This window comes from Ranitomeya variabilis, chromosome 7 (genome assembly GCF_051348905.1).
Source record: "Ranitomeya variabilis isolate aRanVar5 chromosome 7, aRanVar5.hap1, whole genome shotgun sequence".
Taxonomy (NCBI): domain Eukaryota; kingdom Metazoa; phylum Chordata; class Amphibia; order Anura; family Dendrobatidae; genus Ranitomeya; species Ranitomeya variabilis.
The window spans coordinates 149324080-149337617 of NC_135238.1; the positions used below are offsets into that span (position 1 = coordinate 149324080).

At 39.6% G+C, this 13538-nt stretch overlaps 1 protein-coding gene across 1 annotated transcript in view; it reads left to right on the forward strand.

Moving 5' to 3' along the window:
* The window catches only part of LOC143784149 (aldehyde oxidase-like), a 183160-nt gene that overhangs the window by 41043 nt on the left and 128579 nt on the right, over window positions 1-13538 (forward strand). The window contains exons 9-16 of the mRNA XM_077272023.1: window positions 1836-1977; window positions 5654-5746; window positions 5827-5978; window positions 6768-6861; window positions 8124-8233; window positions 8395-8579; window positions 8766-8928; window positions 9008-9082. Of these exons, the coding sequence (XP_077128138.1) occupies window positions 1836-1977; window positions 5654-5746; window positions 5827-5978; window positions 6768-6861; window positions 8124-8233; window positions 8395-8579; window positions 8766-8928; window positions 9008-9082 (1014 nt within the window). The remainder of the gene's footprint in view (window positions 1-1835; window positions 1978-5653; window positions 5747-5826; window positions 5979-6767; window positions 6862-8123; window positions 8234-8394; window positions 8580-8765; window positions 8929-9007; window positions 9083-13538) is intronic.

The following is a 13538-nucleotide window of genomic DNA, read 5'->3' on the forward strand; positions in this document are numbered from 1 at the left end:
TAGGATCGCTACTTCCAATAGGTGGCGCTATAGAGTTAAGTCCTCTTTTTCTCAGAAGAGGCAATTTGCATATTTGCAAACAACACATTTTTTGATGGCTCATTTAGATTTTCCCAGTATTATTACGTTCTCTTCTGCTTGCAAAGCTGAAAGAGCTGTGTTACAACCTGACAGTCAGCACAATGGGGGTATAGAGGGGGTGAGAATGTCTAGGGTCAGTGCTGTTAGACACTGTAATTAGACACTGTAATTAGGTGTATCTGTTTTTCATGAAGTAGATGGGGTGGGGGAGGGGGGGTCATTAGTTCTCTCTCCACTGGGATCTTCAAGAGTATGATCATGCTCATTCATCCAGAGCTGAGCATTGCATAGAGGAGCTGATCAATGAGGATACTGTGAGAGTATCTGGGGCTGTTTTATTAGACAGGGTCAATAGATGAATTTGTTGTTCATGAATTAGGCAAAACCCGTAGTTTCATTTGTAGATGATAAATACCTACAAGAAATCCCAATGGTGACCTTTAACCCTCCAGTGAGTTATCAACAAAACACCAACAAAACTACTGAGTACTGGAAGATATAGAAATGGAAATATAATCTTCATTGAAAAAAAACAAACAAACATAAAACAGATTAAAACTGGCCAAAGGGTTAGAATGTGCAACTGGAGATAAGACAAAAATCTGCATTATAAAAAAAGAGAAGGACCTCGTACATGTAGAAATCATCTGTGCAAAAATGCAATAATGACGACCAAAGAAAAACCAATGCAGTACCAATGTGAACCAATAGGATATAAATCAGTCAGATAGTAAGGGAAGTGACAAAGGAGAATAACAAAAGACAAAACTGTGATGGAATAAATCAAAATACTGAAAAGGAAGGGATGCAAGCTAAATATGGCGGTTGTAAAATACAGCCTGCTGTAGATAGCATGGACAAATCCAAACGGTAATATCCCCAGCGCAGTGGGCAGATAGAAGATATGAGGTCCGCCTCTATCTGACCTACTAAGCTTCGTGCTAACCTTACCATTTGACTCATTTATACACTATTCATTGACTTTGGTACTGCCGTGTTTTTTCTTTGGTCTTTGTTTTTGCACTTCTGCACAGATAATTTATGCATTTTTGATGCACTCCTCCTTTTTATGTGGAGATTCTTGTCTTGTGCTATCTCCACTTATACAATCTTGATCTTTAGCAAGTTTAATGTATTCTACTGTATTTTTTTTAATAAAAATTGTCTCTGTTTTTAAATCTTTCAGCACTCAGTAGTTTTATGCTGTTTTGCATCTTCAGCTGGTATCAGTTGGGTCCTCAGAGCATGATCATGCTCCCTCCTGCTGGTATAGCAGAGCTGAGTATAGCATAGCTGAGCTGTGCTACCATCCGGCTGTCACATCAATGAGAAGGCCATGTGAGTGTCTAGGGTCTCATATTAGACAGGGTTATTAGGTGCATCTGCACATGCTCGAACGACAGCATCAGAACTACCGGAGGACTGATCCAGTGTCAACAGAGGGTAAAGAAAGCTCTGAGGGAGCATCAATAGCGAGTCGATAACTGCAAGTCAGTGAAGATTAACAAATAGTTTGTATTAGGCCTCGTTTTTACATTCTCATTGGCCTCACATATAAAATCACGCTGGATGAGTGCAAGGGAATTCAAACATTTGTTTGTAGATTTACTGCTCCTGTAGATTTAATGTTCATTTACAGACTATAAATAAGAGTATATGGTTCTAATTAAGAAACAGAAACGTGGCATAAAAATACACTTGTGAGAAAAAAGTGAACATTAAAACATACATGTATTATGTTTTCTAATCTGCAGTTAATGGACAATGAGATCAAGAAGGAGCTGATATTCCGAGGAGAACGCATTACCTGGTATTCACCGGCCAGTCTCCGGGAGTTACTGCATTTAAAAGTACAATATCCAAGAGCTCCACTTGTCGTGGGGAATACAACAGTAGGTAGGAAGAAAGCATAAAAAAGTGAAAACAGCTGAATATTTAATGGTTACGGAAACGCAAAAGCACTTAAATGTATTATCATATTAAATGTCTACAGAAGGTGTCATTGCCCTCGGAAAATACACTCCTCAGCATAGAAATTGCATCACCAAGAGGGAAAAGTTGTGGAGTTATAGAAATAGCAGGATCAATAGACATGTCACTGATATGCAAATAATGAAAAAAACAGAAACAATTTTTTCAAAACATCTTGACTTATCCAGTATGGAGTATGAGTGCTATCTACAGTAATCTCTGCACTTACGTGCCTTGGCATGATATCAATTAGGTTATTAATGATTGAGAAATATTCTACCACGCAAATTGCACTTGGGCAACAGATCATCAAGATCCGCTGCTAGCAGCTCCATCTGCTGACTAATGACGTCCCAGGTGTACTTGATGGAAGACAAGTCCAGAAAAGCCTGTAGGCCATGGTAGAATGTTTAGACAATGCAGACTGCTCCCAGTAGCACGTGCAATTTGTGGCATTGTTGTGTTAATAATTATCTTTCTCTATATAGCACCAACGTATGCGACAGCGTGTTGAAAAGCTGCCCCTGGGACACTTTGGAGAAATGACCGTACCACTGGCTCCACCTTCAAATCAATGTTATGCCAAGGTGTTAGTGTACCTGGAATAAAGGCAAGAAGGGTCCAACTACCTACTTTATGCCATTCCACGCTCTGATCCCGGCAATAGCACCAGAGTGACATTCCCTCATGAAGGCATCTCCAGACCAATTTCTGGCTCTCACTGCATCCAAGTCAAAAGTGGGAGTCATCGCTAATGCGATTTGACCTCCATCCATTGCTGTCATTCTTTGCACCATGATGGCCTTTGATTGTGGTGGCATGAGATCAATGGAACACCTGAATCTGGATATCTGGCTCGTAGGCTAATGTCTTTCAAATGCCAATTTGTGTAGACACTGTTGTCTTAGGCTTGATTTCATACAATTCCACTTGCAGTACAGAATGGATCTATCAAGGAACCAGTGGTACAGCCATTTCTATATAATGTTTCAGGAACTGTTTTTCAACACGACAACACGAAGCTGCATGCAGCTTTTGTTACTATGACGGACCTGCATAGACTACATGTGCTACTGTGGTCTGCATCATCTCCGGACTTGTCTCCTTTGAGCACATCTGGGATGTAATTGGTTAACAATTTGAAAGGTAGCTGTCAGCAGTGGATCTTGATGATTTGCAAGCCTAAGTGCATTTATTGTGGCAGAACATTGCTCAGACAACCATTCATATCCTCGTTCATAGCAACCAAGGTGTGTATGTGCATTTATAATTGCATGTGGAGCTCATACTCTATACTAAATAAATCAATATATTTTATTTCCATTTTTTCATTATTTGCATGTCAATAACATGTCTATAGATTCTGTGATTTTCATAACTCAATAACTTTTCCTTCTTGATATTGAAATGTCAATATTGAGGAGTGTTTAAAAGCAAAATCCTTTTGTATGTGAAAAATAGAAGTATAATCTTTAGTCACAACTGATATTAAAATTGATTGCCAACCAGAACAGGGAGTGCAGCCAATAAAAGTCAATATTGACCCTTTTAACAAGCCTTGCAATATTACTTAGGATAAGAAGCCAAGCCAGATTCTCCATTTATAGACATGTGTTTCTGGGTGTTAGCCCCTCATTAGTGCAAAGCAGGAAATCTAATTTGGCTAGGTCAGAGGCCTCTGACTAGCTGTGTATGAGGAACGGTTCTCCTTTTAGAGAGTGCCAAGTTGATATAAGTAGAATTATAGGCCATTCAATAAGCCATATATGTAAATAGCCTCTTCAGAGAGGAAGAAAACTTGAACTCTAGTGCCACCTATTGGATGTATCAATACTAAAAGTAATTATCAACCCTTTTAACAAGCCTTGCCACCACATGAATTAGGATAAGAAACCAAACCAGAAACTCTATTTGCAGACATGTGTTTTTTGTTTTTTTCCCCCTCCTTAGTGCAAAATAGGAGATCTAATTTGGCTAAGTGAGAGGCCGCTGACTGGGTTTAGTGCCAGTTGTGGAGAGTGTTGATGTATGAGATCTATAGGACATGCAATGCTTCTGTGGGACTTTAAATATGCAAATAGGCTCTTCAGAGACAAAGAGTACTTGAACTATAGCGCCACCTATTTTAGGAGTGCTACGTAGGAGGCATTACAGTTACAGTCCTCTTACTCTCTGAAGAGGCTATTTGCATTTAATATGCAAAGTCCGGTACTTTCTCCTGGAGTAGACTAAAGATATCATTTTACCGATTTGACAAAAAGTATCCTTCAACCTCTATCATAATGTTCTAATAGGGTGTCATGGACATTGTAGTCACTTGTATTATCATGGTCGCTTATTTATTTTATTTCTTTTTATGTAATTGAAAGAAAGGTAACCTAATAATCTATTATATGATCTTCACCTGAGAAAACTTGTCATTTGGTCCTTTTTTGCTAAGTGACTGCAACTTCCAATTTAACAATATGCTGCAGGAAAATTATAGTGAATATGACGAGTATTTGTATGAAGGTCTTTTATGCTGGGTCATAGAAAACTACGGTACCTCTGTTTTCTGGGGAATAAATGTGGGTGATATCTATCTGGTTACTTTATTCTGACGCTGTAATTGTTCTGCCAAGATATACAAATCATCGCTGACATAACGTTTTATACCAGTCCAGAATTTTTGGGCTCCATTTGACCTTTGTTGGTACAGGATGTTAATATTCACTAGATTTATGTCCAATGTCCAAGTCTGTTTATTTGTGTGAATCCTTTGATTTACCTCCAGTTCTTTTATTTTCCTTTGGTTTAATCCGCCTGGTTTTGTGATTGAAACAACTTTTCATCCTTAAAAGCAAAGAAGTTATTAGCTATGTAGTGTCCTTATGAATAGTAGTCAATTAGTGGAAAATAATGTGCTAATCTTAGTTGTTCTTGGATACAGGCAAGTGTACAGAACCATTCAGAGTCCCTACAGGCCTTTACTTAGGAAGAGCAAGGTCACAGCAAGGTCATAGAAATAATTTTGCAGAAAAACCTACCTATTAAAGAGAATCTATCAGCAGATTTTTGCTATGGAATCTAAGAGTAGCATGAAATAGGCACAGAGAGCCTGATTCCAGAGATGTATGACTTACTGGAAGGCTCGGTGCAGTTTTGATAGAATCCTTGTTTTCTCTGCTGTAGATCTAGCAGTGCTCAGAATGCTGAGCTGTGTATAACTCCGCCCACTGCACTGATTGGCAGCTTCCTGTGTACACTGTACATTGTCAGCTGCCAATCAGTGATCGGGACTGGATCACACAGATTAGCTGGACTGCCTGGCACCAGACACCTAGTCCTACAGGTATAACACTGATTGTATTGAAACTACAGCAAGCTGCTGAGTTAGTGATACATCACTGGATCGGGTCCTCTGCCCCTACATTATGCTGCTCTGAGATTAAATAGCAAAAGCCTACTGACCAATTTCCTTTAAATAATGCAGCGATATTCCAATAACAGATATTACGAGGGTTTGCTAAATTCAGAGAAAAAACATTTTAGGTGCCATAGAGATGTGTATGCCATGGGTAACTGAGAATATATTTTCTTACATTTTTTTATGTTTAATTAGGCCCAGAAATGAAGTTTAGAGGAGTATTTCATCCAGTAATTATCTTCCCTGCAAGAATTGTGGAGCTCCACCTTGTGAGCGAGAGTGACACGGGTAAGGTCATACTCTGTATTATAGATGCAGTATTTTTTCCGTGCGTTTTTGTTAATCATCTCTTTTTATTTTCTTTATAGGAATAACAGTGGGAGCAGCCTGCAGTCTGACAGTCTTGAAGGACACGTTAAATAATGCAGTTTCACGCCTGCCAGAGGAGAAGACCAAACTTTACCGAGCCCTGTTACAGCAGCTCGAAACTCTGGGAGGTGCCCAGATTAGGAACACCGCTGTGAGTGGACAGAGTCAGATATTCCACATTATATTATACAGCAGGGACATGGTTAAGACTAAGGACATGAGTCAGAAAAAAACAAACAAAAAACCCTAAGAACGATTTTTTTATTAACAATAATTATAAACTAAAATAGTATAAAGACACACAAAAATGAGGCACTAAAGGGAAACAATGGGAAAAATGTTGAGAGGTAGGTAAGTAGAAATGATGCCTATGTTGCCCTGATAGACCCTATAGGTTGATGTCCTACCTATTAGCAGAGGTTGGCACGTGGCGGCCCAGATACATCATTTGCATGTTTTTTAAGCCACTTTTCCTTTTTCTCTTGTGGCATTCATTGATGGGTTTTTTTGCACAAAATTCTTCCAAATGACGCACATTTTTTCTTGAATTTTTCACAAGATCAAAAATGCTCTTCTTTTTTTGCCATTGACCTGTTTTGCAACATTTTAGCACAAAGACGTACATTTGGTAAAATGGAGAAAAAAAATGCTTCAAAATACCCCAAAGACATTAAATGACTTGGGGGCTGATGGGACTGGGACTGCAACAAATGTTTTCAAATTTTTTAAAAAGTTTTTTTTCATAAATCGGTCAAAAACATTTGGAAAAGGCACAATTGTGTAAAAATCAGAAAATGAACAAAACCCCAAAAGACATTGCCCGAATTGTTTGATGAATTTATGGCTAATGAAAAAGTCACCAATTAAGAGGTATTTACACCCAAATACTGGCAAAAATGATATAATGAATTGAGCTCCAAATCTCTACTATTTCTTGCAGTCTTTGGGAGGAAACATCATTAGCCGGGCCACAACATCTGATCTAAACCCAGTTCTGGCTGCAGGAGGCTGCATACTAAACCTAGCATCCAAAGGTACATCAGCACATGAAAGTCTATGGGGCTCTGATTAAATTCTTGTAGTATGTTGTCATTATGGCAAACCTGCCAGCTCTGACATGCCTGTATTAGTAAATGCTTTTATAACCTTTATTAATCACAACACTTAAATATACACGAGGAAAAGTGCTTAAAAAGGTGGGGAATTATATCTAAAAGTGTACCAGACAAGATGGAAAGAGGTGGGAGTAATAAATCTAGGATCAGTGGTTAGCAGCCTTTTGTGATTATACAACGGAAGAGATTGATATCACAATTATATCAAATTAACATTTACCCATTGTAGTAGCAGCACGGGAGCATCGGGTTGACTGGTGCTCCTGTGCTGCTACTACAATGGGTAAATGTTAATTTGATATTATTGTGATATTGCATTCATGCATCTTGCATCAGTCCCCCCCTCCAGCGGTTCTTTTTGACCGCTCTCATTGTCTGCAGAGGGTGCATTGTGCAAACACATGGAGGTTATACCTTATCAGCAACTTACCACCGATCCGCTCTCTGCTGCTTCTCAGTGCGGGATTGCAGCCCTCTGAGTCCCATAGTGGATTAATGATAAAGCAGGCAGCGACTGTTTGTGTGGCTTGTTTACCCTTGTCCTTTTACATTTGGGTCTGCACTGGTCTCTACCACGTCTGGGTGATGGTCATTTTTTCTCCTCATCATTCATCATCTATCATGTAATTACTCCTAACAGGTCCTGATCTCATATGTGTCTTGTTTATATTATTATAAAGTTGTACTTTTTAGTAGTGGACTGTCTCTCCTCCTTTTTTCTCATATTCTTAAAGTATTAGAAATACTCATTGCAACAGTGCAGCCACTCACACGGTCTCTGATGGTTTTTCACTTGTCCAGCAGTGATGACTATGCTTATGTGACCGCTGCAGGCAGTCATTGCACTCAGCTGTGATGGTAGTACCATTGACACAAGACCACTAAGGCCATTGATTTGCTGCAGTGGTCATGTGGCATAGTTGTAATGTCATCACTGCAGGACCAATGATACGCTGTGAGGAACTGACAGTGTGAGTTCTTTTTTTATTCGGCCATTTGGTACTGCCTTCTGTACATTGGTTTTTGTGCTCGGCAACCCCTATAAACTCAGACATCTCTATCAAACACCATCAACCATTTAATACTTATTTTATAATATATTTTCTAGGATTATAAAGTGGGAACAAAGTAGGAATTGTTATGCCCCTGATTAAATGTATAAACCATGTCTTTCCTAACAGATGGTACCAGACAAGTTCCCTTAGATGAGTCTTTTTTTGCGACATCAGGAACCTCTTTCCCTAAACCTGAAGAAATCTTGCTGTCTGTGCATATGCCATATTCTAGGAAAGTATGTTCAATTTTTTTTTCTTTGAGACTATTCTTTAGACTGTATATAAGTTTATTACAAAGTGAAGAAACCCAACAAATCCTTCAACTTTGCCAGCCATTATTGATACATATCAAGGTATAACTTGACTTCTATATTACACTACTATTTTGTTGTATCAGGGGGATCATGTGCTGGCTATAAGACAAGCCCAACGTCAAGAAAATGCCTTGCCCATTGTTGTTGCTGGAATGAAAGTTCAGTTTGAAGAAAACACTGACATTATTAAAAACATTCATCTATTCTATGGAGGAGTGGGGGCAACGACTGTGAGTGCAAAACAAACATGTCAGCGGCTACTTGGAAAGTAAGTACTTGGAAATGTGCCCCAGTTGAAAAATAAGTGAATATTTAATATTTGACTACACAAGAAGTGTCCTGATTAATTGGGCCCCGCATATCTGCGAATCAGACACTGCTTCAATGATACAGAGTACAATCCCAAATAACAAAAATCCTCCTATGTCATGCTCATAATTGTGGCATATTCTAGGCACTGGGATGAGGATATGCTGGGTGAGGCCTGCAAGTCTATTCTGGATGAGATTCGCCTTAATCCGTCTGCTCCTGGTGGGATGGTTGAGTATAAGAGAACATTGACTATCAGCTTCCTTTTCAAGCTCTACCTGGAGGTTCTGCAGGCACTAAACCCATTGGTACGAGTGTTTTCATTTACTGTTATATCAGCATTCTTGGCAAATTCCTCAGTCTTACCTAGTTCATGATCTCTTACAGGATCCTAATAATCCAGACATTAGTGCTTTAAAAAAGTTTGATTCACCACCTTCCGAACACATTCAGACTTACCAGGTAAATATGTGTGAGAAATAAAGAGGATTATTGTGGAATCTGAACAAATTGTAAAGAAACACACGATTAGCCAATAAGACGATTACGTAATGTATAGCGATAGCTAGGTATTTTCTTATTGCTGGTAGATTAAACATATTATGTTCAATTCTTGGTTAATCCGATTAGATTCACAAAGGCACAAAACAGTCCTGATTTTGCAATATATTATTATTATTATTATTAATAATAATAATAATAATAATAATAATAATAATGGTCTTCAGCTCGATCTCAAGCCATGGCGACATGATGGATGAACGCTCTGCTCCGTACGAAGATTGATCTTGTGCAAGCCTAGATAAGGCCATCAGGGTCTTCTTCTCCTGTAAATAGGGCTCCTTTAAAAAAAAAAAATCTTCATGTGATTTTTTTTATTTGTAGGATTTTTCAGACTTTTTTATAACAGGACATTTTTTTTGAGAAGCACATGGGACTAGACATAAAAAAAGCCACTTACCCCAAAATGCACTAAGTGTGTATTAGTGGCATAAACACCATAAAGACACTGGGTCATAATTACTAAGCTACATTCTCTCATGTATTGCATCGTATTTATCATGTGCTTTAGACAGTTTTTGTGCCTTGTTCGATAAGGGGCAGATTTATGAATTTCGACTAGACAATTTTAAAATGCGCCAGATACAACATACACCATATATAGTGGTTCATGCTGTTTGATAAATCTGCCTAATTTACAAATAAGCCCAACAAAACCAAAAGTAATTTTAGAATGATACAAATGTTATTAAATCCAGTATAGAATAAAAAGACCAAAGTGCCCAATTAATTATTTGCAATTTCTTGAAGTCACTTTTATTTTTTTGTCTTGTGGTATTTGCTGACTTTTTTGCGCCAAATTCTTCAACAGCGTATGAGATTAATAAATTTTGCCCAAAATCACAAATGCTCTTTATTTTTGTTCACAACAACTTTTTGCTATTTTCAGCATAAATTCTTTCAAAAGTCTTACGTTTGTCTAAAAATTCCACACATTGAAAACTCCACCTGATACTTTACTCCAGGGGCAAACTGGAGTGAGTTGCACCAAAAATGTGATATTTGGTAAAAGTCACATGTCATGAATCTGTCTAAATCAGGGAACTCAAACTCAAATCACAGAGGACCAAAATGTAAAACTTCGACTAAGTCACAGACCAACCTTGATATTTATTTTAAAAAATGTCTACATTTGAGGAAATTTTTCCTTATCATCAAACATGAGAATGAACCTTTTCATATGGAAACAAATGTAAAGAGGTTGTCCTACAAACAAACTACTTTTTAAGTAATAGATCTTAGAATAAAATTAACACATAATCGCAAATGGTGCATACTGGAATAATAAACTATGTCATGTAAGAGCAGTAAAAATCATATGGCCTAATTTAAATATGTAATAACAAAGGATAAAAATATTGAATTAATAAATAATAGAAACAATAAAGAATGATGCCAACAAAAGTTCTCCCCAAACACAGTATGATACCACCACAGTGAATTCCTCCACAGTAGCCTCCACTGATGACCCTACTGTACCCCTCCAAAGTAGGGTGACCCCAACACAGTGTGGGGTTACAACAGTGATCCCCACACAGTCCTCCACATAGTCCTCTATACAGTATAATGGCCCCCCCATAGTCCTCCATACAAAATAATTGGCCCCAAGCAGTCCTCCATACAGAATAATGTCCACACATAAGCCTGCATACAGTATAATGGACCCCACAGTCCTCCATATAGAATAAGGGGCCCATCCCTTAAGTACTTATCTTTCCTTGTTGCCCTGCTGCTCCAGTCTCTGCAGCAAGCACTGTGAAGCTCTTCACCGCTCGGCACAGCAGGCATGAAATAGTGACGGCATCGTGCCCACTGCACTGAGACAACAGATGCAGAGAGTGAATGATGGAGGAGGGGACGTCAGCTGACGGCTTCCTCCTCCATCATTGCTTTCAACTGTATCGACATCCAGGATAGAGAGGGGAGCAAAGAGGGACTGATGTAGAAAGACTCTATAAAATATGTAAAAGGGAGGTAGAGGTGAAGGAAGGCAGAAGCTAAAACACATATGAAGCAGAGAGGTATGAAACTTAGATGGTGTAGTGCAACTGAACGAGAAGCATGTTTGTTTGAACATCTGGCACAGCTTACCTGTCTCCTGCCCTGTCCACCTGCCATGTTTAACTGGCAAGACACTTTTAAAATATTACACTTCGAAATCGAAATAAATTTCACATGTACCCCAGCGCACATAGGCTCTTTAAGCCAGATCCGAATATATTGGAAGTGTCTGCTGGGATGTAGTACCAGTTTGCCTTGTTGAATATTTAGGCAACTAGCTAGAGACTATAACATGCATTACTATGCAAAATACACAAACATCCACACTGGACAGAAAGAAAGTGTAAAACATAAAGTGAAAGAGAAAGATGAACATTTATAAGCAGATATTAGGAACAAGTAGTAAATAGCCAGGTTGAAATCTTGTGAAGTCAAGGGCGATGTTCACACTTTAGAGATGTAGCGCCATTTCATTAGTGAACGTTAATCGGTGAGTTAATGTGAGTAAACGGACCTCAATGTGCCGCTAAGTTTAAGACTGTCTAGTAGAGATGAGCCACCTCCCTAGTGTTCGGGTTCGGTTCGGTTCGTCGAACAGGGAGATGTTCGCCGAACTGTTCGACGAACACCGTCGAACCCCATTGAAACCAATGGCAGGCAAACACAAACACATACAAACACATACAAACACATGGAAAACATAGAAAACACCTTAAAAGGTGCCCAAAAGCTGACAAACTGCTGAGAAGACACAACAAACACATGGAAAAGTCACAACTACACATAGTCATGCGAAAAGAAAAGAGGTGGAGGAGTAAAAGGAGAAGGAGACACAGATATAGGCATTTAATGCCCTTCTAAAGTTAAGAAAGGCTGGAGTAAAAATCTAAACTCACTCTACCAACACCCAAACGTCTTGACAGAAAAAAAAAGAAAAAGAAATATCTTTAGGTAGAATGGCGGCAGGTCCATTCAGAACACTTTCCCTAGAAGACGTAGTGGTACCCCCTTTGGGAGTTGTGCCAAAAAATGAACCAAATACATTCAGACTAATCCACCATTTGTCATATCCAAGGGGCAGGTCAGTAAACGACAACATCGACGCGGAACCAAGTACAGTACTATGTACTGTACCTCCTTTGACGAGGCAATCAGGTGGGTCAAGAAGTTGGGAAGGCGCACCCTAATGGTCAAAACAGACATTGAGGGGGCGTTCCGGTTACTACCTGTGCCTCCGAATAGTGTCCTCCCATTGGGCTGCTTCTGTGAAGGAGCATACTACATAGATCCCTGTTTGCCCATGGGGTGCTCCATATCCTGCTCACTATTTGAGTCGTTTAGTTGCTTCCTCGAATGTGTCGTCATGGACGTTTGTAAGGCAGCACATAATATCCATTACCTCGATGCCTGGGCCCAAAAGATTCGCCACAGTGTGAAAACTGTTATGACCCCAATGGCGAGGGTCTCAGAGGAACGTGGAAGTCTGCAGAATACAAAAATCCAGCTCATAGGGCAGTGGTAACTGGGTTGACCATATATCTACTCCTAACGCCAACACTAGAAGTAGCCGGGGATCATTCCTACGTTGATTCTAGATGACACGCGCCAGCCGGAGAATCTAGCTACCCCTAGTAGAGGAAAACAAAGACCTTTCTTGCCTCCAGAGAAGGGGACCCCAAAGCTGGATAGAAGCCCCCCACAAATAATGACGGTGAGGTAAGAGGAAATGACAAACACAGAAATGAACCAGGTTTAGCACAGAGAGGCCCGCTTACTGATAGCAGAATAAAGAAAGGTAACTTATATGGTCAACAAAAACCCTATCAAAATCCACACTGGAAATTCAAGAACCCCCGAACCGTCTAACGGTCCGGGGGGAGAACACCAGCCCCCTAGAGCTTCCAGCAAAGGTCAGGATATAGATTTGGAACAAGCTGGACAAAAATACAAAACCAAAACAAATAGCAAAAAGCAAAAGGCAGACTTAGCTGATATAACTGGAACCAGGATCAGTAGACAAGAGCACAGCAGACTAGCTCTGATAACTACGTTGCCAGGCATTGAACTGAAGGTCCAGGGAGCTTATATAGCAACACCCCTAACTAACGACCCAGGTGCGGATAAAAGGAAAGACAGAAAAACCAGAGTCAAAAAACTAGTAACCACTAGAGGGAGCAAAAAGCAAATTCACAACAGTACCCCCCCCTTAGTGAGGGGTCACCGAACCCTCACCACGACCACCAGGGCGATCAGGATGAGCGGCATGAAAGGCACGAACTAAATCGGCCGCATTAACATCAGAGGCGACCACCCAGGAATTATCCTCCTGACCATAGCCCTTCCACTTGACCAGGTA